Source organism: Nesoenas mayeri (assembly GCF_963082525.1).
Source record: "Nesoenas mayeri genome assembly, chromosome: 7".
NCBI lineage: Eukaryota > Metazoa > Chordata > Aves > Columbiformes > Columbidae > Nesoenas > Nesoenas mayeri.
The window spans coordinates 29,485,640-29,510,946 of record NC_137551.1 but is presented as its reverse complement, the minus strand read 5'-3'; the positions used below and the strand labels follow the sequence as shown (position 1 = coordinate 29,510,946).

At 41.1% G+C, this 25,307-nt stretch overlaps 1 protein-coding gene across 1 annotated transcript in view; it reads right to left on the bottom strand.

Annotated features, from left to right (window-relative positions):
* The window catches only part of RBM20 (RNA binding motif protein 20), a gene marked incomplete at its 5' end in the record, with an annotated part of 101,908 nt that extends 76,879 nt beyond the window's left edge, over positions 1-25,029 (bottom strand). Inside the window, one exon of the mRNA XM_080348055.1 lies at positions 24,875-25,029. Within this exon, the coding sequence (XP_080204181.1) occupies positions 24,875-25,029 (155 nt within the window). The remainder of the gene's footprint in view (positions 1-24,874) is intronic.
* Positions 25,030-25,307: the final 278 nt, after the last annotated feature.

Sequence of the window (25,307 nt, the reverse complement as noted above, 5' to 3'; positions counted from 1 at the left end):
TTCACAGTGTTACAGTTTGTTTACACTACTTTGTTCTGTTTAAAACCCCAATATAAATAAAGTCAATTACGACATGTAATTTGTTAGTTACAAACAATGACAGAGTAGTAACTCTGCAGTTAAACTGCTTTGCTCTTTCAACAGCACGGGCTCCAAGAATTTGGGGCAGGGGGCAACATCCACCCAAGACACTAAATGGTTAAACAAAAAAAACAATTTAACATAATGTGAGTGAATCTGGCTATTACCAGCCTCCAGCACACACCAAGCACTCTTCATGTGTTCTAATGGTTTGCACAGAACTCAGTGTGCTCCTTCTATTCACTATTTTGAAGTTTCGTTCAATTTCTTACCTTTAGGAAGGCATAGAATTGCATTTTAGCTGTTTAGCTAATGGTAAATCTTTAAAAAAAAACTGCATGTAAAAAAGTTTTACTTAAATAAACCACTATGTAACTGCAGTGGTTCTCCTTAAAACAAACAAACAAAATAACTGTTTAATTAAAACTTTCCCAAATGTACTTTTCCTGAAAGTACACCTATTAAAGAAAAGCAATAAATAAATAAATACATAAGTGAGGAGGTGTATCAAATATTTGATACTTGCAAGTTGTTTATGCTTATGTAACGCTAATTTATTATTTTAATACATCTTTATTTAACAAAGCACTGTGGAAGGCGGCATGTGTTTCTATGGCTTTCCAGTCCCACCAGCCGTGTCCTCCCCCAGTTTCACCCCACAGCCCTGTGCTCACTGAGCCTCACTAGCAACTTCAATGAGCATCCTTAAAAATAGAAAAAGAAGTTCATGACTTCTCCTATCTCGGTGTTTTAAATACCAGCATTATCAAGCAGTCACCCCAAGACCCGGGAAGGATAAGGATATGTTGTCAACAAAGGTAAAAAGAAGATAAGGTCTTCAGTGCCCACCCCCTGCCCTGACAAAATCCAGGGCTTGATATTGGTCTCCAGGTCAAAAATAGACCGTCTGCATCTGACAGCAGCGAACATTTCCACAGTTATCTCATTGTTAGTTGTTTTGCAAACCACATTAAGCACTTCACATAACGGCATCCCTACCTGCTGTAACCCATTTGGGAACAACAACTCTGAATCATGCTCGAGAAAAAGCATATTTGTCAAGGGCAATAGGAGCAATTAAGAAAAATAAATCCTACCTCTGAGTCCTTTCTCCTATGCCTGTGCATTGTGCTTTCAACAGAAGTAGATATCGTCTTTCCGAATGCCACCACTATCCCATTCACAAAAATTAAAACCAAAACCCATAAACCTTCATCTATCTGCCTTTGCTAATAACACAATAATATAACACACTGGAGACACAAATGCTTCTATCAAAAGATTGAACAGCTACACGCAGCAGTAAGATATCCTACGTTCTCTTCCTTTCCATAGGAAACAAAATTCATTAACTATTAAACATTATTCTAAATAATTACAACAAACTAATATCATTAAGTTAAATGAATACGCTACCTTTTCTGATCCATTATCCTTACTTTTGAGCTTTTCCTCTTACTGACAGAAATTCAGTAATTCCCCATGTTCTTGCCGAGCACTCACGTAAGGTTCGCAAGGTTCGACTGCACGCGGTGTCCCAGCCAGTATAGCTTAAATCTCCAACAGCCGGCAAGCCCGGCAAGATAAGCACTGGCCTATGGAAAGTTTATCTTTTGAAAGGGAACAGGATGCTTGAAACACAACTTAAGGCCAGGATAGTCTGTAAATTAATGTTTTGTTATATGTTGTAGATTAACGATCAAGTAAATACATTTACGAGATGATATGCCAGGTTCCACTAGATGTTACCAATTACTAATCAGTTCATTTGATCTATTTCAAACAGGCAGTTATTGGGCCCACATTTTCTTCACCACAGTGCTTTATAATTTCATAACAAAATTAAACAAGCTAATTTCTGAAATACGCAATTTAACTAATAAAAAGATGGTGTGCTTTTTAGCTGAAATATGCAGATTTCTTTGCAAAACAGCAGAACAAAGCTTTTTCAATTGCAAGATTGTCTTCCGTAAGAAACCTTTTTCTTTCTCTTTTGAGAAAAGTCCTTTGCTTTTGTTTAAAAATAAGATGTTCTAGATTCTATAAAGTGAGCACTGATAGGTTTTTCTCAAAGACTATACAATAACCAATTTCTGTAATGTTTTTTAAATTCAAGGTCAGAAACCAAGTTTTAAAAACACCTTACAAAGTTGTAATAGCTTAAGAACTCTGCATCATTACTAGATCACATTGTTGCATGAAGACATTTTCACTATAAGAAGTATTCAAAGATGATTTTTTAAAACTGCATAAGAAAAAATTTCTATTTGCATTTTACTCAGAATTTTTAGTAAAATAGAATTCTGCCAATTACCTTGATGTTAAACAGAAAGGTTTAGAAAATAACTAACATTTGAGTTTCAATACCTTCAGGTACAGTGGGATTCTGAGGTACTGAACAGTTGCAGACAGAACAAAAATTTCATTACATCAAGGGGCAAAATCATCTGTATATAGTAAATGAAATGATGGGTATTATTCAGTCATACGTCACTAGTTGCAATTAACAAAGTATCAGCATATAGAACAGGATCCCTATGACATCAGATGAAATTAGCATTATTCCATGAAATTTATTCTTGAATGTGCGTATCCTCTTATTTAAAAGATTAGTATTCACAAATTTAAATGACGTAGTTATTTCCAAGCCTGATTTAAACAAAAGCAAAACAAACCAAACAGACACACACCCCCGCAAACAACATCAACCAACCACAACCATTGAATATTAAAGAAAAAAAAAGCGCAAGGTTATGGAGGTTCAGAGACGCCTAAATCTCTTTCACATGATATATTTTTAGTTTAGAAGTGATAAATAATTTCACCTGCCAGTCTCCAATCTCAGATTCTAACCCTGAAGGGACTTCCCTTTGCCAGAAAAGTAAACTGCTTTTGGAAGATAGGGAGTTTTTTCAATGATACACAATCCTTTCGATGGGATACAGGCAAAAACATGTATTTTCCTTCTGCACTACATATACGTATATGCAAGAATGTGAAACAATTTAAACCAAAAGTAAGCCAGTATCTCTCAGAAGGTAATAGCTTCTTGAGCTCATGACTTCAGTTTCTGTGCTCAACATACCTAGAGATTAAGCATAAAAATGGGAAATTTTTGCAATCACCTTCAAGAACAGAATACACTGATATGGTAAGCAAGAATAAGCTATAATATGAAAAAACGTGAGACACTATTTCACTGAATGATCTCTAAATAGAAAATATTTAATTACAGTAGAATTGTCTGATGTGCCACAGTATGTTACTGTTGATCGATGGATAAACACGAGTGATTGTCCATTTTTCTTGTCCCATCACTCCACCATAACCTACTCAAAGGAGTTTCTGCATAGAACAAGACTTCTGCATAGTTATCAGTTTACTCTTATCTATTATCAATGAGGATAAATAAGTAACGGAGTCTGATATCATGTTCTATGATTTTTGCAAAAAATATTCTTTTTCTGTAAGTAGAACAAAAGACTGAACAGATCCCATCACTTCATAAAGACCTCCACCTTTCAACAGAAAAAGGGCAATGTTAATATGTACAACATGACGTTTAAAGACTAAAATAAGTGATTTATGCAGGAGAAGTGGCTTATGGTTTACTCTGTAGCTTTCCTATAAAAGTTATGGTTTGACATAGTTGATTTAGATAAACATAGCTCCTAGGAAACAATGACAAAATATGGTACCGCATTACTGACTAACAAAAATTGCCTAATTGAATTAAATAGAACTTGGGTGCTGAGATAGGAGGAAAAACATAATTAAGAATTTCAAAGGAATGTCTGCAACGTTAAAAAAATCCTACTTGCATCTGAATATTTTTTTAACCAATTGCTGCTAAAATGATCTTGTACTACTTCTGCAACTGAAAAGCTGCATGGAAGTGTTGTAACCATAAAGAATTTACTTCTAAGCAGACAGCCTTTACACTTACAGACAACTTCTTTCACTTAAAATTAGAAGATGACTGTAAAAATCACAAAAAGCATAAAGGGGGTATAATCTTTTAAAAACACTGTATTTCGATCGACTGACTTTACTACTGGCAGTGACGCTTTAAACTGCAGAGGAATTTAAAAAGCTGTCCCAACATATTGAAACCAAACTCGGAACATCTTAACAAATTTCTCAAGTTTCTATGACTAATAGCGTATCACAGAGTCGATAGTTATGGGCTAAATGCAATCCTGACCTTTTGCGCTTAACGGCTCCGAGACCCGCGGTCTGTGCGCTGAGCCAACACAAAGTCTACGCTTACAGCAGCGCTCTGCACGCCAAAAATCCTTCCAGGCAGGATTTCAACTTGTTTTATACAGGCTCTTTAAAACACAGGAAAGGGCTCCCCACTCCTGTGGGGAAGGCAATGTCCTTTATAGTCGCTCCCTCCTTCATCAAAGTCAAATTTTCTTGGAGTAGAGACCATATAGTGCCAGAAAAACACTGTTAATAGAGCGTTTTCAGGCCTTTGATTAATGTTACAATTCCAGTACATAAAGTTTTGGCTTTCTATCAACTCTGAAGACCTCTGGCTTCTCTCAGACAAACAAATATTGACTTCCCATTCCCACCACCTTAAAGCAAGTCAGTGGTCTGGATTCCTGAGCAGAAACCTCTCCAGGCGTCAAATCTGCTTTGATTCTCTATGGTGTTTCTTCCAAACAGAAAAAAGTGATGGATATTTCTTCTTGGTGCTTTATACACAAGGTCAAGCTGCTGAGGAAGAAGCAGACAATTCTTACATAAAACGTTAAAACCAAAGGCTTAGTAGAGGAGAAACTAGGGATCAGGCAGATCAGGGCACAACAGCACATCAGAAATACTAGAAAACTATTGTGTGGCAGAAAACATGAAGGAAAAGTTACTGAGGAGTAGGGGAGGAAAGGGAGAAGGGCTGTGGAAGAAGGGCATGGAAACATCACCCTTTCAGGACTCTTTCCCCTTCTCTGTTCCCTTTCCCAGCCCTTGTTTCACTGAAGAGCCCATGTTCACATACTCTTTGCAAAAGATGTGGAGAAAGAGGCGAAGAGGCTCTGCAGAACTGAGTCCCCTGGACTTGGAGGAATATTTAATGATAAATATAATTATCTCTCTGCTACTCTTCAATTTCCTAAAGCCACTATCATTTATTTTGTTTCACAGGGCAAGCCATAGAAATCGGAATAGCAAAGCCCATTAACCACCAGCAACACTGCAGTGAGCAAAGACAACTTGAGTCAACAAACATGCGTAGACTGACTATGAATAACAAATGCTCCTTAAAAGCAGCTGAAGATCATCAGGAAACTGTAAAGAGAGACATGTGCATCACGTAAACCTCTCCTCTTTCCCACCTCCCCTGTGTGGGGGTGTTTTGACACTGAACTGGGGAATTCCCCGGAGATAGGGTAAAGGAAAAATAAAAACAGCTTCCAGCCAAGCAACACCAGGCATGATAAAAACCAGATGAGGAAGTCACTGGTTAAAACAGTAAGACAAGTAAACATGACAAGCTGTCAAAATGACGATTGTGTTGGAAACTGCTCTTCTTCCTAGAGTTTCTCAGCTCCTGCTCAACCCTCCTTGCCTGAACATATACAGACAGGGTAGAAAGCGCCATGCCAGATCATATCAACCAGCCCAGAGATGTGTGTCCTACCAAAGGCAGCTGCTCCATGGATGGTGAGACAACCACAAGATACTAAACCCACTTCAGGAAATTTTCACCTCCTTTTCAGAAGCTAGTTAATGCCATGTATTTATGCTTCTTATTATTCTTATCTCCATCCCATTTTTCTGGGTTTTGCGAAAGGACAGGATAGCCTAAAAAAGTGTGTACAAAGCCCGCCCTACAGGATAACTGTCAATAGATTTACTACACCAGCCTTAATGTCCCCTGAAGACTTCCTGGACATGGGTTCAAATGAGAAACCCAACACAGCTGGATGTAGGGATGCACGGGGAGCTGCTGCGCCCCATGTACTCCTCAAATCCTGCCTCTGCACAGCACGACTGCATCTGTCCCAATACAGGGTGCCTGGCGCCTTCAATTAATGCTGAGAAAATCCTGAGCAAAGTACCTACTTAAATTTGATGGGTTTGCCATTTAAAAGATGGTCTGTCAGCCTAATAAAAGCACTAGTTAGTAAACAACATTATTGCAGAAACACTGGTAGAATTACGAGCAACTGCAAGCTGCAATTACTTTGACCTTAGTCACCATGCCCACACAACCAGTGATGCTAGTGCTGTGGTTTTATTTCAGATCAATGCAAACAACAACTATCAAACATTCCACTCACTTCTCCAAAGAGGAATCACCATTACCTGGTTCTGCTAGAGAAATTTACAATTGAACAGATGTAAACTACTTCATAGCCCTGAGGAAAATGGAATTCATTCACCGAAGTGTAGCTTGAGCTAAGCTAATCCGAGTTGCATATCTAGTTTTTGCAGAGCTTCGAGTAGCAATCAATCTTCCTACATTCACCAACAAGTGATTTGTTAATCTGCAGTTTTCATAATGTAATAAAGAACAGTTGGATTAACCAGCTATCGTCATAACAGCCTGATGAGCTTCTTAAAGTCTCTTGGTTACTTATTGGGTATGACAGAGTACACAGTGCAGTGAAACAAACTGAGCAGTATGGATTACATCACGTTCTGCCATCTGGAAAACATTATAAGATAACCACTAATACTGTGAAGTATCCTGAATCCATTCTTCACTTATAACACAACCATTTGAGCTCCAGAAAGAGCATCTGAAGAATGATTTGTAAAATATGTTACTGAAATCTTAACTACAATATTGTTTTAAATAAAAACCATATCTAAGTACAAATTTGAATTTCAGCTTATATCCTTAACCAATTATATACTGATACAAATCTTCACTAATAAATTCTCTTCAAATCCATTCCTGCAGTAGAGTAGTTAGCTCAGCAAAGCCATACTGGGATACAGCTCCCCACGACCAGCAAGATGATTTGAAGACTCCCTAGTAACTGGTTAGCAGCTTCTATTAGTTATGCAGCGAGATCAAAAAGTGTGATGGCATTTGACAGTAACACAGAAATTTAAGGTCACTGCCCCAAACAGCTCAGTGAGCGGGTGGGACAGGCTGGCAGCAGACAGAGCCACCGCAGTCATGGGGCTACAGGTTATTCCTGTGCTATAGCTATACATTATTCCTGTGCTGGTAGGGGCAGTGCTCACAGTCAGCTGCTGAAGAGAAATGCTGCCTGAAGAATGCACCGGAGAGCAAGTCAGCAGCCAAGCATTGTGTTTTGTGTAGTCACAGTTGCCTCCAGCATCACCGACTTCTCCCATCAGCAATGCCCAGCAACCTGTGTTACTTCTGGCCCGTGATGCGCATCCCGCAGGGCTCACTCGCGCTGCCAGAGAGGCCAGACACGCTCCTTGCCAGCGAGGATCTAGCACCACTTCCAATATGCGAAGCAAAGTTTATACAACCGCACTTAGATCCATTTCTGTAAAATTTGCTCCATGGCTGAAAGCCAACAAGGGCCAACATGCAGCAGTTTAGTTTCACGGTGGATCCTCTTCACAGATAACCCCAGTCTGACACATCCCACTGTGTTCCTGGAGATATTTTGTTCAGGAAGACAAAGTCAAGCCCTTAAAAGGGCAGCCAGCAGAGAGCTCAACAAATGAAGCCTCTGGGCTGGCTCTCCCAGGCAGCCATTCACATCTTACTTTCAAGACTTCGGTATCCCTAAGGAGATATGCAACAGAGTTGTTGTCCACAGCTCAAGAAAACGTATTTATGTATGTGTATATATGCATAAATACGTATACATACATACACATGCGCTCTTTATACAAAGCCATGCAATCCTCAGCCCTCCAAACAGTCAGGTCAAGCTAACCTCATCACAGATTTAATATCAATGTGGTAAAACCTATAGAAGGAGTACCTCATAGAAGGTGCTGTAGAAGTTAGGTCATGCCACAGGCCATGCCATTATCTGAAATCTCAGCTGACAGAAAAGCCAAAGTGCTGGTGGGAATTTGGAACAGTTGAGGTTGGTTTATTTTTAAAATTATGCCTTGAAAATATAAAGACAGTTTCCATCATACCAATGCTTTGACCCAGACTGCCCCAGAAATGTAGTAAGAAACCAACAGACCTCTTGGACAACACAGTTTATAATTCACATCATCGTCCTGACACTGTTTCTACACAATACCCTGGTTAAAGGAGCACAGGTCTTTTTAGAGGACGCAACAGATGTGTGGGAGACCACAACAGGGTATTTATAAGTTGGGAAAGGTTAGCAATATTAATAACTAAAATTGTGAATGATCTCTAAAATAGGAGTTCCTTAAATAACTGCATATAAATGCACAAACAAACACATACAAAAAACCACATGTGCACATAAAAATGTTGATACATTACCTACATATTTATTACTAATGTTGAGATGTTTTCTATTCTACCTGCATGATATGCTACACAAGAAAGATATTTTCTCTGGTTTCATTATCAAATCCCATGACAGGAATCTTTGTATTATTTAGTACATTTCAGTGAACACCACTTTATGACTTGGTTCTTTAGTTTTATCACCCACTTAAATAAATACATTCCATGGGCCATTTTTGGAAATAAAAATGAGGATGTTTTGAATTCTTCAAATAAAGACTACTATTAAAACTATTTAAAGCCACAATATGAAGAAAACTTCAGAATTTTTATAGGCTAGTTTTAAAACCATATGTTCAACTCAGCTAATAAATCTGTTCATGTAAATTCTGCAACATTCAAACAGATGTAGAAAGGTTCAAGCTGCTAAAAACCAGATACAGATTCTAGTTCTCCACTTATTTAATCCAATCTATTGAAAAGAACATTAGAGAATTTAGTGTCTGCTTTAAAATGAGACAAAGCTGGTAAGATATTTTTAAAGATGAAGAGCAATTACAAAATAGTTCATTTAGCCACCTTGAGAAATGCACTGTTCAAATTATCTAGAAGCACAATTAGCAATTCCACTAGATTCGCATCATACCCATAAAATTCTCCTTTCCCTTTCAGAGCTTTTCAATGAATTTTAAAGGTAACTGCTCTGCTGATCTCCAGCTTATATTGAACAGATGAGATCTCGTAAATCAAAAGCTGTCCAAATCTCCTACTGTGGATTAACATATACATGATGGCTGCTTGCCCATGACTGAAAATCCTTCTGATAGCTTAATGCTGTCAGGTGCTCCATTTCCAATGGCCAAAACATAATGTAACATTCCAGAGGACAAATTTTTCAGGCTCCATTTCAAGCACAGAGGTATGTTAACACCATTAAAACCCGCTGATTTTGTCACTATGCTTTTGTCAAGCATATGTTTAATTAATGCATAATAACTGTGTTCATTTATGAAAACACATGCCAAAAAGGTCAGTTTTGAAAGCTAAACATTAGCAGATAAAGCAAAGATGACAGCAGCAGAAGTTTTGTGGGTACTGTTAGTGTAATTTTTCTAATATTGGACTGCAGTCTCCAGTTGGAGAAAATAAAGTCTATAACTAGCCTTATAAAAACCCCACTGCCTAGGTGAACACCATGTCCACACACTTCAGTCTTAAAATGCAGCTCTTCATTTCTAAAAGAATATGGGGTCTGTGTATTTCTTTATGGGACATAAAATGCTCACATAAATTTCTGTGCTGACAAATTTTCTATCTGAAGTGAAAAATGGGCAACAGGACAGCAGGAGCAGAGGGGCAGTGGCCAGCCCAGGCAGGAGGATTTACAGAAGAGAAGGTTTGCCAAGGGTTTTCTGTAGAGGGCACGGAGGGGGTGGAAGCTTGGAGCAAATTAATGGGCAAACTGTTCCAAGCACCAAGACTGGCATGGGAAGACGTGTCCAAAAGACTACAGCTCCAGGTTTGTGTTACTTCACATCACTGTCTAGCTATCCAGCTACACTTCCACTAAACACCGTGAATAGCAACATGTTTCTCACCAGCAATATAAATGTGCTGTCATCTAACACCCAAGCCTGTGAAATCTCTAGTATTTGTGGTAAGCGGGAGAGGGAGGTATGTGGAAGTTTACCAGTAAGATCAACAGCATGTGGGATTTGCCTGGGGAGATGTAACCACGCTTAAATCCCCAGGTTCCAGCCACCCTAAGACAGTTTGCAGCAGGCGATTCACTCATTTAGCTGTCAAAGGTAGGACTACATCTAGACTCCCATGTGCATGCTCCAGGAGGATGTGGATGCTGAAGGAAGCACCTTTCAAAACTCAGCACCTCTCCCAGCTTCAGGTACCTGGCAAGACACAAAGGACCTGGCACAGCAGAGCCTGATCACTGCTTGACCAGGCACAGGAAACTGCAGGGACGACTCTCAATATCCCCCACACCACAGCTGCTCCCAGTGGCAAAAGCAAAGGAAACAGGAAAACCCCGAGGAGGAAAGAGCACAAATCTCCATTTTGTACCGTGCTTAGGATCAACAGCCAGTCCCAAAAGAGGAAACACTGTGTTCCCTCAGGAGTGTCCTTGCCACTGTGAAAGGGCTCAGCTGGGAAGAGGTCTCACAGCCTCTGCTTCAAGCAGCTGAGAGTCAACGAAATTGAGGGACAGATGTCACTGAGGACAGACAGACGGCCTTTTCCCTTCACACCTCTGGGTGCAATGCCAGGTTCTCAGCACAGTGTCAGTGGGATGGTGTGTTGGGGACACTGCGCTGGGAGGTGACGGTTTGCAGGAGGAAAGCACACCCTCTGCAGGCTGAAACCAAGAGACTGGAGAACATGACTTCTCTGTGCAAGCAAAGAGCACACAATTTCATTTCAAAGGTGCTTGACAGGGTTTTTTCACAGATGCACTCAAATGCAGGAAGAAGATTCAGCATATCCAAGTCAGCAGAAAAAAGAGAGTTTATAAGCAATTCCACTGCAATTCCTGGACTGGGGCCACATCATCCCTTCCACAAAAACAAAAGAACAGCCATAAACAAAATAAAATAGGAATAAGCTTGCACAGAACAAAAGATTTGAAGAAACAAAAGTGTAACAAAACATTTTCATTTATTATGCCATTTTCTATTATTAAGGTCAAATGAAAAAATTACTTGTTTGAACTTTTTACTGGTCTTGTTTGCTTGTTTTTAAGCAGACTTCCTCACAATATTTTCCAGAAGAAAAACATGGAGCAGATATGCAAAAACATCCTCTACTTGCTAATTTTTTAATAGATCAAAATATATTTTAAACGCCATGAGCCCGCCATCACTGTAAATAACTACAGAACTACAAATTAAGCATGAAACTAATTAAACAAACACCAAGTAGCTACAGGGTGTCTACAGAAAAGATGAATATAACTATAGCTCAGCAATTGGAGAAGAGAATATTTTGAATAAGTAGGTAATTAAGTTAAGAGAGCCTAAAGAAAGATTTCACACTCACATTCATATGCTGAAGCAGTTTAAAAATAGAGAGCAAGAACTGCCTGACTTCACCTTTTAATTTTAGCTGGGTGATGAGCTGGTCCCAAAGACAGAAAGGCACAGCAGGATTTTTTTCTCTGCAAAGTGCCCTTCGTATTTTTATGTGAAGGAAATGCAGTATGTTCTATTAATAACCTGCTGTAGCCCTAGATAAGTCTAGGCACTCTTACAATCAGGAAAAAGTTCTGGTTCGTTTCTCCAAATCACTTGTACTCTCAAAGACATACATAAGAATTGGAGAACCTCCCGACTGCCCCGGCCACTTCACAGTAAATAACCCACACAGGACAAGACACTCATTTTTCCCATCAGTCACCTTTTGCAATTACTAAAGCTGTAAGTGTGTCACTTCTCTCATGAGGAGGAAAAGGCAAGTAACTGAGTTTGCACCTTGAGATACATTTAATTTCATTCTTATTTTAATTAATAGCTGGAAAAGAAAATGTTGATACCAGCTAGACCAAGACTACATTGCAGATAGGAAAAAAAAAATTAGAATTGTTTGATGTAATGCTAACATGATGCTTGGGTTTTCCCAAAGAAGCTGGGGAGAAATACATGGGCTTTTCTCTGCATAAAGATTGGTGGTTCTTCTGGGTACGCCTCCCTCACACATTTTACCATCATGACACATCTCTGATTAACCTGACCCAAGCACAAGCTTCCCCAGAGCAGATCCCAGCTCAGCCAACACTGTTTCAGTCTGGGAGATTCTTGCAGCAGGGCAGGACTGAAACCCTTCCTGGTCCATAGCATCACATGGAGAGCTCTTCTGTCCTTCAGGGAATGGTGGAAATGGAGGATAACCAGCATGCAGATCATTTTTCCAATATATTCTTCCCAAAGTGATATCTATCCAAGTGAAGGTCAGATTCTTCTCAAAATCCTCAACTGTATCAAAAGTGCCTTTTTAACAAAGACTAATTTTCCTTGATAGATGGTAACAGTTAAACCCTAGGCAGGAGTCTGAGTTAACCCTGTGGTGAAAGCAAGACGACTAAACTCTCCCCTTGTGCTCCACAGCTGCATTCCCTCACTTGGATTTTAGAGCAACAGTCAACAGCAAGACTCTGGATCCATCTGCCCCCTCTTATGTTTAGCCTGTAATTATTGATCCATCTCAGGCTCCACCTGAATACTGGTCAGTGATTCACTCCAGCTACTTCTGTGAACAAGCATTTGCAAATTTTATTTGCCAGGGAGATAAAACGTGAGCTAGTGCAAGTTTGCATTAACATCCTGCTGGTCAGCAAGTATCAGGCGAGGATGCCCAGCCATTCTGATCTATAGCCCCACTATCTTGGTGAACTGTTGGCCAAAAAGCCTAAGTAGTCCATGCTATCCTCTTAGTGATCTGCTTCCCATCCATTCAGTTTCTTAGGAAATAAAGCAAAGCACAACACTTATGCAGGTGAAGCTAGGAAGCAGTTTGCTTACAGCTATCTACCTCATACATTTTGTTTTTAATCTTCAAAATATTTTGCCTTTTTATTTTTTCCAATCCTACCTTGATCCCAATTCATGTTAGAAGTTGCTTATTGTCCTGAAAACCTTTTTCCACTATGATATACAGCTGAAGGGCATAATCTTTTCTTTCAGCTGAAGGATGCTCTGCATTTCATTTGCACACATGTAATTAGCGCATTTACTCTTATCACTCCTAGCATTTCTAGTTTAAGTGTCAGATACCAAAACCGACCCTGGCACCAATAGCACTCTATCCCACCACAGGAATGACATCTTCCACTTGACTTCTTGCATCAAATGAAGTTAAAGCACTTGAAACTAAGGATGGAAGAGGTGACCAATTCCACTTCTTTTACCAAAGATCCTTCTATTTTAATCAGATGTCTCCTTGCAAGAAGGTTGTCAGCTGATATTTTCACCTTCTCCTGCTTAAGTTCAACACAAAGTCTGTAGGGCAAGATCATCACTTACTGTATCACTATTTATAGTTACTTACCCTATCCTTATCCTAACAAGACCCTAATCAACAAAGCTTCTGACCCTCCCAAATTAAAATTTTGACATGAAGGAATTTTTATTTGAAGGAGCTTTTAACAAGTGAAACTTCTTGCTTTTCTTGCTCTAAAAAAAAAAAAAAAACCTATTTGAAAATTCAATTAATAGACCATCAATTCTTCTTCCTTTCCATTTCATAAATATTTCAAATAGAGCTTCTCTGTCACCCTCCTGTGTAAAGAAATCATTCATGGGCTGTAGGTATGAGAGGCTGGTTTTGTGTAGCAGGAGATAGAGAGATTCAATTTATCTTCGCCTCTTATAGAAAGGGAAAAAATATGCCTTTGGAAGAGTCCACCGTGCAGACATAGCCCTTTCTTCTACCATTCCCTTGTCCTTTCAGCAGGGTAACACACCAGACTCCACCAAGTGGCCAGTAAGTACATCTTTGGCAAAGCAGTTCAGCTTTCAGAAGGAAATGGACAAAATATTCATTAATTGCTCAAAAAAGCAGCCAAGTCTGAGTTTGCTCCCAGAGCCCATCCAACACGATCCAAATCCAGGGGAACGACAGGAACTTCAACTGTAGCTTTATCAGGCAGCCAGGTGGGGGTCTCGTCTATATGAAGCATTCTCCAGGGCATGCAATATAGCTGCTACAGCACTGGCTCTACTGCATATGTATAGAGCCATGAGCCTGAAAGGGATGTGGTCTCCAAGCCAGGATTCCAGCTGTTCCAGCAGCATTGTTACCATCAAACCCTGGCACACAAAAGAAGCTGCTCTCACCGTGGCCAACCGTGCAGTTCTGTTCTTAGAGCCGTGGTCACTCTGCCAGCTTCACTACAGATAAATAAGTAAAATTACCTCAGGGAATTTAAATTAAGAGCCATCTCTCTGTCTCACAGAGTTATATATGACTCTGTCATGTTTAAGCATTTTTTCTGCCTCCCTTGGTGATTCTGTTATTTCTTAAAAGCAGGGGTTGGAAATGGGGGTGATAAGTGATGTACTCCAGGTCTCCTCGAATTACTGAATGTCTAAGCCGAGATCTAGGGTCCATTTGTCACAAGTGACACCCTTGGACAGTCTCTGCCTTGCCCACAGGGAGCCAAGCAGTGAGCCCTCCTCCCACAGTGTGCTGTTTATACAAACCACCAACTTGGGAGGAAAAAGTAGATACAGACCTGATATAGTGATTCACTGCTAGTGAGGTCCCTCTGGCATCCAGCTAGGAGGTGAGAAAACTAAATATAACAAACTTAAAACTACAATTATTGTAGGGGAGCTTGCCAGAGCTGCTCTGAAGCTCCTAATGGTCTGTCGAGGATTTATGGATCAGCTGTGAAAATTTACTCACAGCTAAAACTTGCCAATCAAGTCCTCAGCTTTGGAACACAGCTACCAACTTTCATGTAATACAGCTGGAAATTATAGAACCGCCAAAGCAAAATAGTAGATTTTAATGCTTCAAGGAGGGACACACAAAAGAAAAATCTATAATATTAAACAGATCATTAAGAAATGTGGGGGGAGTCTTGCTTCTCTGTGTTTGTACCTTTGTGTAAAAGAGTCTTAGATTCTACAGAGGGGGAAGATTACAAACAGACCAGTGCCAAGTGCTGCTGAAATGCACAGTAAGAGACAATATGTTGTACAGAAAAGGCTACAAATGGCTCTCTAGAGCAGACTGCCCCCATAAATTATGCCAGCAATCCAGAAAGTTATCTTAGTTGCTGATATTTTATTTCCTTGCCATATGGATTGGGGTAAGATGGGATCTTCATAAAACTTATAAAATCTCCTTTTAATAAAATGGGAAACATCACAAAATTCTATCTGTTATTTTCACGGTATTACATTAAAAAACAGCAGAAAACACAGCAACAACAACAAAAATCCTGGGAACCTACATAGAAAACAAAGCAAGTAGCCAACTTAGATGCCAGATGTAAGACAGTGCCTTTTTTCTCCCAGCTGCTCCGCGCAAACTGGAAGCCAGCAGTGATGGCCGCTCTAAGTGCCACGCTGTGCAGAGGACACGATGGGCTCTTTGTACCCTCTCCACCTCCAACTCTACAAATCCCTACAGCTGGTAAGGCTTTAACACTCCAGAGTATTGGTCTTAAAACATGTCAGACTATTAGTACGCTATTAAGCAGCACAAAGGAGCATGGATCCATACTCCTCCTTGCACAGCTTCATGCTCTCTTTTAAAAAAGTGACATTTCAATGCTAGAACACAAGATAACTCTCTGTTCTTTTCTTTGGCTTCTCCTGTATCGGATTTCTGCTATCTGCAATTACCGTTCTCTACATTTCTGTGCAGGATTCCTAGTGACCTGGCAAAGATAAGCAATAGTCATGAAGCCTTGCAGACTTAGGTGATAGGATCTGATCCTCTAAAGCCTTACACACATAAATAATCCTCATGTGCATGGATAAGGCTTTGCAAGATCAGTCTCATAGTATATACACTATATCCAAGGAGGAATTTAAGTCTTATTTAACACTGACAAGTGAATGGGCTTGGCCACCTAACGTATTTATGTAATGTACAAGGTATGTTGGGTTTACTTTGCACAGATATACTTTAATCACCCAAAAAAACCCCCAAATAAATCACATCTAGCCCTTGCAAATTTCCATTTTACTCCTCTTTTTTTTTTTTTTTTTTTAAGGAAATTCAATCCTTTAACACTTTGCAATACAGAAAACCTAAAAAACCTAGGTTGAACAGTAACAATCCCATATCCTTTAGAAGTCTGATCTACAAAATATACACTGATTTGTAAATAACTTAAATTTCATTGTCGAATTTGAAGTAGTTAGTGCTTTTTACTTCCCCAGGAGTGAGAAAAGACCTGTTCAAATAAAATCCAAAACAGTGCAGAAAGACTAGATTGACTTGGATTCGAGTTCCACAGAACTTTTATTCTTTTATTTACATTACTTTCATAGAACCTGTTTGCCCATGCTGCCAATAGAGGTATCTATAAACACCATCACAGCCACCCACTATTCTTCTGTATTACTCCCAAACACGTTCACCTCGAGACACATCAATGACTCTCTTTTCGGTGTGAGGCACCTCAGAGTAACCCGAGACAAACCTCTTGGGCCATGTCCAATGGTCAACAGAAAGATGCCAGCAGCAGGGTGAGCCCTGCCTGTACTATAAGGAGAAGGTCTTGCCACAGGGTAGAACAGTGACCTTGAATAAATGGTAAATAAAGAAAAGAGCCCAATGTTTGGTTGTTGGTTGGCAGGACAGTGGAAAGCTGTAGGTGACCTTACAAGAATGTGCCATGAGTGGGGCACAAATGGATGGTGTAGAGCACATGGATAGCAGGGGTGTGAATGTTAAGATGTGTTAATAGAAGAGTTTGGAAGATAAGAGGAGCCTAGGGCTGAAAAAAAAAAAATAATCTCACCCTAGTTTGCTAATATTTCTCTCCACAGTTTTAGGAGACAAGTGTCATCTTTTCTCCAAATCCCATCCTCAGTCTGAACTGTGCGTAATCACTGACAAATAATTTTATGGCGGGGAGAGCAGAGGAAATCTCTGACAACCTCTGGAGTGGCATTCAGACTGCAAACAACACAAACACACACAGCTCTGCGGGGACTGGAGTGAACTTCTCTGCACCAGAAGTTAATCTGCTCTCACTCCAGTTCCAGGCACAGCAGAAAACAGTGTAAAACAAGACATTATTAAAGCATTATACAGCATTTTGTTCTCAATAAGTATTTTGGAATTTTATTTTACAGGGTTTTTTTTAAAAAATGAGGCCAGAAAGAGAACAATGAAAGTTGGTCAGTGTAATGAATTGTGTGTTTAATCATCCTAATAAAATTACTTAGCACATCTTCCCCTAAGAGGAGAACATGTTAATCAACAGGGACAAATAGTATTTCTTACTGCAGAAACAGACTGTAGTCAATTTACTGCTGCTTTGCCCACAGAAGTTTATTTGTTATCTAAGTAAAGAAAACGTCAGCCACCAAGTCACTTATTTCAGAGATACATAAAACCTACTTCTTAAAACAAATATTCAAACATAAGTAAAAATGCAAGAGCAACACCTGCATGTCTCCAAAGAAGTGGCCCTAACTCCCAGATGCCATCAACTCAATCTCTCCCCTCCAGGAGAAAAAACACAACACATAAAACTTTAGCTTTCGACACTGCCAAACTCAAGACATTCTACATTGTCTGAATTCTAACACTCTGCAGCACGCAGTACAGAGAATCGCAAGAACGATGGCAAGTTGAGGAAAGCTAAGACTAGACAACATCAGATGCTTTTAGTATCACAAAAGCCAGTAAGCCCAGGAAGGGAGCAGGTGACCCGCAGTCAGCCGGGGAGCTGGCTCGGAACCTGCCCACAACATCGTTTTCTGTGTCCATCCTGGCCAGCAGAACTCATTACCCAAGGTAACAGCAGCTAAACCCTTCTGTATCCTGTCCCTGCCTTCTCCTAGTAAGAAGTATATCCAGAAGTGATGAAGCAAAATATTAATTACTCCATCCCTCTTCAAGCAGTCACCATCACTAACACTTCCCGTAACACAGGCTTTAGAGTTACAACAGCACAGGAGATGGACTACAGTTCACAACCCATGTAGCTACAGATTCCTATCAACCCCCAAGACAGGCGGAATCATGGCATCTCTGGAGCATTCTGCAAAGGCTGCTGAGACACCGGCACGTCTTTAAATGATGAAGGTGATGGAGGACAGATCTGAACAGCATCATTTAGTGCTACAGTCACTCAGCACAACTCTGCCCCAGCGCCACACACCTGCTGGTTCAGCTCATCTCCCAACACAGACATGCAGAAAACCAACAACAAATCCCTATTCCTTGTAGTTCTTTGTATGCACGGGATAAATATGCAGCTTCTGGTATAGTTAACATCAGTCAAACTCACATTTCACAAGTGTACATACACACATCAAAAAAAAAAGCAGTAAGCCTGCAAGAAAATAACTGCCTGTGCACTCACAAATACTGATCCTTTAAGAAAACAAGCCTGAGCCCCTTCCTGCAACAGAATACCCAGTGATTTATTTGGCATTTTTTTCTAAATAGGCAAGAGGCATTTGTAAAACAGGCTGAGCTTGAGTTGTCAGAACAAGACAGATATTAAAGGTTCCTAAACCCAAAAGGGCAGGTTTTCTGGTTTCCCCCAGTGTGCCAAGTGACAGCCTCACTGTGACGGGTCATTAGTGTGACAAAGAGAAAGCAGCTGGACATAGAGGGGCAGAGGCTAACAGAGCGATTACATCCTTAAATCAACTATAAAATGTTACAAAGCATGAAGAGGGGGAAAAAGCAGGGGGAGTATATTCAGGGGAATAAAGTCGATCTGATAAAGTGTCTAGCTGCAAATCAGATCAAAGCAGTTCATTTAAATTAAAAAAAAATAAAAATCAAGACAGCTTACTCTTCAGAAAAAGCAGATTCTATTTGAAGGAGTGCTTTAAAGTGACTAAAACTATTATTTCATGCAAATAAGCCATTTTTTTACCCTCCTAAATAAATTTCTGAAGTCCTCTATGAAGTATAAATCTATCTTTGAAGACATAGTTCCTCCCATTCTGACAGTCCCCGGAAAAGATCAGAACTAAAAAGTATTGAGGTTTTTACCCATCTCCATTTTCCTTTCCTCCAAATGAGGTCAGAAAGGTTTTAGCATCATCTGCAGTGCAGCAGTAGCGCAGCAGGTCACACGTAACTACTCACTGTGTGGTGCATGCAGCTTTGAATGGACACGGGCTGAATTAAAAGGAAAACCAAAAGAACACATTTCCCAGTCTTCCCATTGATGGGAATAGGAGTAAAAAAATTCCAATAAATGAGCAACATCCAAGCAACTTAGTGACAGTAAAGAGGACTCCATTGCCATGTGTTGTGGTCCAAAAACCACTTGTGTTGCTTCTTATAAGGTACATATTATTTAACATTTTGCTAAACTTGATATCACTGCTGTTATCTCTCTCTCCACTAAAATATATGAAATAATTTTGACATTTCTGAGCAACTAAGAATTGATTGATAACTAATAATACAAGCCAGATGACATGCAGATATTTGCATGCAAGGCATTCCTTCTCAATTCTTTTTTCCAGATCCCTTTCCACTTTGTACCTTTGTGCTCCCTCTTCAAGCCTTAAATTCAATTTTGTTGTGTTTTTCTCCCCATAAGATGCTGGGTTTTAAATGAGAGTTTGAAACAAACACACACACACACACAAAACAAACAAAAAATACTGGGCGGGGGGGGAACACAATACCAAAACAAACACAAACAAAATATTTCAGAACAAAGAAGTGCTTACTTTCAGTCATTTTTGTTTAAAACAGAGAACATTCATATGATGAATTCATCTTTAAGCTATGGGTCACACCCGGTATACAGGAGGAGTCACTGACTTTCATTTTAAAAAGACAATAAAAAACCAAGTATTTTAAGTGAGAAATGATAAGAAAAGAAAATGTTAAGAGAAAAGAGAAATTTCAACTACCTGCCTTGAAGGTAGTTATCATCACTGATTCTACTTTTTGTAAGCAACTAAACTGAAAAGTGAGGCACTCCCAGGCATCCCTGTCCCCTGTGCACAGGCACATTTGGTACCCAGATTTAAAGTTCTGATTTTAATGTCAGGTGAGGTCTGACAAGTCTCCATAACCACACAGCAAGGAGCCAGACAATTCAGAGAAAACAGAGCTTCCCTCACTGTGTGTTTCATAATGTACAGAGACGACGAGCGGGAAACGCAAGGAGGAGTTTAATAAGGCGGGTTTGGTTCCCACGTTCCCTGGCGCGTCCCACACCACGCAGTTGGCTTTGTCAGCTTCTGTCCCTTGTTTTGCTAAGGCTGCTCCGCTAAAACAGCTACAGAACTTTCTGTTTTGTTTTCATCGCCGTTCAGGGCTGTTACAGCTGTTACAACACAAACTCGATGCGTTTTGAGGGCTCTGTCGGGTAGAGGAACAACTCAGATTCTGGAGATGCACTTTAAAAGGCAAATAAATATGGAAAGCCTGGATCAGTAACAGTAAGACAAGAAACAGTAAAACCAGTGTTTCTCCTAATGTCCCCTTGTTAAGTATCAGTTTAGCCTTTGCCATATATGCCAAACTATTTGCCATGACTAATGTATATAATGGGAGTACATTTCATATTTGATCTCTCCTGAGAGACCTTGAGTTGCAGGGGGAGAAAAATAAAAAGAGAAAAGAAAACCCCACACTTTACACAAAGAAAAAATAAAAAAGCACATGCTTAAACACAACAGGTTTAAGCCTAAAAAAAAAGTTGGAGTTCATTTTGTTTATTATTTCCTGACAAGTTTCCTCCTCACTGCTATAGAAATGAAGGACAGAGAGCACTCAGCACCAGCCTGCTTACTCCTGTCTGCCCCAAAACTGGCACAAGCTGATGACGACTCAGGCACAGATGTTGGAAATTCCATCTTCCTTCCAGAGGAACTGAAAATCTCCAGGACACAACCACTCAGGAGGAAAAAGAGGGAAGAAATCAAAAAAAGCAGCCTGCTTTGGTTTTCTCTCTGTTGTTTTAAAACACCTTTATTCAATTTGTAAAACAAATGTATGCCCCTATATCAAACACAGGGAGTTAAAAACAGCTCCATGTCCACTGGACAGATATTAGCCATGACAAATCCTTAGAACTGAAAGCACGCAACCAGCCATTAAAACATACAAAGAGACTGCATTTCAACATCATTAGGTGTCCTATAATTATGGAGTTTACTTGTGGCATGTTTTAAGCAACAGCCTTGACAGAAATCACTCTTCATGCAACATCTTTACAGTCAGTCCACAGCGACCACTCGGTCCTTCGTCTCTCTTATTTCCAGCTAGTTGCTCTATCCGACTGCAATGAACCACACACCTGGAATTATTAATAGAACCCTCCACTCTCTCACGCTGCTTAGACACTCCAGTCAATCCAATAGCAGGTGCTAAAACTCATCACACACTGAGCTGTCAGCTGAAAATTACATTTTGCAGTGTAACTGCAAATTATAAACAAAACCTCCAAACTATCAACAAAAATATTCTCATAAGAGCAAACTTACCGAGAGGGGAAAAACCCAACAAACCAGCAGTTCCAACCGCACATTAAAACCTTTCTGTGTAGAACAAGTATTTGAGGTCTTCTCAGAGATTTCCCACACGTGTCTCACTTGCTGGTACTGCAGACCCTACCCCGCATTTCCACTCCTTCCACAAAACCATAGTAGAAACCAGTTACAAACACCAAACAACACCATTACAACTCTTTTTCTCCTTCTTCTCAGTCTTCTGCTTTATTACATATGGAAATGGATATTTTTGTAAGTCATCCTTGTATTGTATCAATTTAAGTTTGCCTTCCCCGTCCACTTTTCCTTCTCAGCTTTGCAACCTGAGGGCTGTGACTGCAATAAGGCTTGTCCTTTCGGAAAATAACAAGTATTTTTCCCACCCAACATCACAACAACTTGCATAGATAGAAAGCTTTAACTGCTCTGTAAATCTTATGATTGGACCTTTATTATCAACAGAAATGACGTTGTCACTCGGGGTGAAAAATACAACACGTACGCAGTGTATTTCAATTTGTATCTTCTTGTATTTTGGAACTTATAGCAAGCAATTTCAAACTAGGTATTCGGTTATATTTTAATATTAAAATTACATTATAAATGTTAAAGCAGAGAGACATTTAAACAGTACAGTACATGCTACCTGCAGTGAATGAGTGCAGCCAATGTAGCTGCTACCAAAAACATTTCAGATCTCCAGTTTCACCAAATTTTTACCCTTGTTCAATGCTCAGTGTTCACAGTGGACATTTACCAGCTGCCCGTGTAGGAAGTCATTTTTCAAAATTATATTGATCCTCACCTAATATCTGCAAATATTTCTAACAAAAGCACTGAGGGAAGAAAGAAGGAATGCAGAGAGCTTTTAAAGTTTCAATGGTATAATGAAAAATAGAAGTGTTGAAACAGTTAAACGCCACACATTATTCTGGCCTACACTGCTCTGAATTAGCATCCTGCAACTGCACACTTGTTTACTGCAGCTCACAAAGCAAAAACATGGCAAAAAAAAATGTAAAGAAAATCAAAATGCTTGGGAAAAACGGTCAATGTTTTCTTTCCTAGTAATGAGACCATGACTTTGTTTTGTAGAAGAATCACTGCTTTCCTTCCCATCCTATTTTCCCCATCATAATACCTGTTCTAACATATTAGAAATATATTCAGAAGAGCATTTTAAGATATTCTCTAACATCTCAGTTTCTAGCAATTACTGAATATCCAATTCAGATGATAAAACACCACGTTATTACCAGTAAAGCAAAACATAATTTGCCCGTGGTTCAAATTAAATTCAAGGTGGAAGTGTATTAATTATCAGGTAAACAAAGAGACGCACACCAAATTGTGCCGCACAGTTACAAAACCAAACGATCAAGTTACAGAAGCTTAGATGGAGACATTCGACATTTGCCATTCTGCGCCACATTACCCTGATAAAGAACGGTTAAAACATGGCACCTCTCTCCTTCCAGTAAAGATAGGCTCAAAAGGAAACTAATTTCAAGTTTTCATACGTATAATTTGTTAGCAGGCGTGACCAGCAAAAATGTGACGCCTTTGTATGTAACATGCGCCGTGTTATTATAGAAATAGAATCGTGAAGCCGTCTTGACAGCTTTGCCCGTCTGACTTGCAATATACATCCGCCTAAAGTCTTGAAACGTAAAAAAATGGCCATCTTTAGAGACTACAGTTTAAGACTGATTTTGAGTCAGTGTAAATTACCTTCTGCTGCACAATAATTCATATGTAGCCCTGTGGGAGCTCAGCAAGCTAAGGAAACAACCATTAATGTTTCAGTTTCAATGCAAACTTCCAAGTCTGTATTTCCAATTAGGAACAAAAACGTGGGTAACAAGAACTGCTAATGTTTTCATGATTAAGTTACAAAAACACAATTTAAAAGCAAATATACAAAAAGAAAACCAAGCATCAATATATATATATGGGCCACATTCCACAGGAAGTGTTAAAAGTCTAGTTTCATACATATTTATAAATAAGATAACGCAATTCCTAACTTAAAATAAGTCATACTCTAAGTTTTTCGTAAAGTTAAAGCGCACATGCATATATATATATTTATATACATGTATGTATATATTTTGAAAATACAAGGGAGAGGATTGGAATAACGTCCTCCGTTAGTCACATTGCTGGGTTTTGTTGACAAACTGGTAAATTTCCCGAGGGGTTGTCGCAGGGAAGCGGCGCAAGGCCCGCAGTGAGCCCGCCGCAGCCCGGCCCTGCTGTGTCACACTGTCGCCCTGCTGGGCGGCCGGACACAGGCTCAGGCCGGTTGGTGGCCTGGGACATCATGACAAAAGCGTTTCTCAACTTGCGCCACTGCGCAGCGTCCTGCTCGTCAAGCCAAGCAGCAAATCTTAAAGTAATAGAAGGCAAATTCTAACGGCTCCATAACGGGGCGTTCGTTAGTAGATTCACTGCTCTGTGAAAAGCCGCTATCTCTTTTAACCTGTTACGATTTGTGAAAAAGCAGATACAGTGCATGCAACCATCTTGAATCAGCACGGAACAACTTATGGGTTACTCAGGCTTCCCGTACTATGGAGTATTCGGTTTGTCTTCAAGCTTCTCAGCCAGAAAAGTATCGCTCACACTACTGTATCTGTGTGGCAAAAGTACTTTTCCCTCTCCCTTTCCAGGTAGAAAACGAAAACAGCAAAATGCCGTTAGCATCACTGCTCCCGTTAATAAGCCTTCCACGCATGCACAGTCTACTTTTTCTGTGACAGTTTTGCAGAGATGCGATCGCTCCGGGCACAACACGACCCCTCTCCCCAGGCGACCCCCGACCCGCAAGCAGAGGAGCGGCTGCCGGGCCCGGCACACGGCGGCGACCACGGAAAGGAGAAGAAAAACTTTCGCGACCGAGCGACCCGCTGCCTGGAGGAGACGGGGTGCCGGGGCGAACCTCCGGAGGATCGACACGAGCGGCTTTTCGGGCAGTAAATTTCTGCTGGGATGCGGGACCGGTGCCGGTCTTGAGTGGGATACGTGCCCCACATCAGCGGGGACGGCCGCTGCGCCGAAGAGGAGGCTCAGCCCCGCGGAGCAGCGCTCGGCCAGGGCCGGTGCCGGGCCGACCCTCCGCCCGCCCGGCTGTCAGTCTGGGCGCGGGGGAGGGAAGGGGGGCACCGCCGCCGGGGAGGGGAAGCGACCCGCGCCTGCCCGCCCGCCCTCCCGGCCCGGCGGAACGCGGGGCGGCTCTTACTTGTGGAGGAGCTGGGGCAGGCTGGGCGGCGGCGGCATCCCTCGGCCGGGGCCCCGGCTGGGGGCCCCGCTGCGGGCCCCGCTGCGGGCATCGCTCTCCGGCGGGTCAGCGCCGCGGGGGGCCGGGGCCTGGCTCATGGCAGCGGCGGGGACCATGCGGGGAGGCCCCTGCGGCGGGAGGCGCGGGTGACCGCGCAGCCCTCCGCCGCGGCGGCGGGAGGGAGGGGGCACAGGACCAGCCCTGGAGGCAACCGCGCTCCCCCCACCGCCCCCCCCGCCCGGCTGCGACCGGGCTGGCGACGACGGGACAGGCAACCCCCTGCGGCTGCCGCCGTGGCTGAGCCCGCCCTGCGGGAGGGCAGCCGCTACCGGCCGGGGGCGGCCGGCGCCGCACGGGAGCTTCGCTGGCGGGGCCGGAGGGGCGGGCGGTGCCC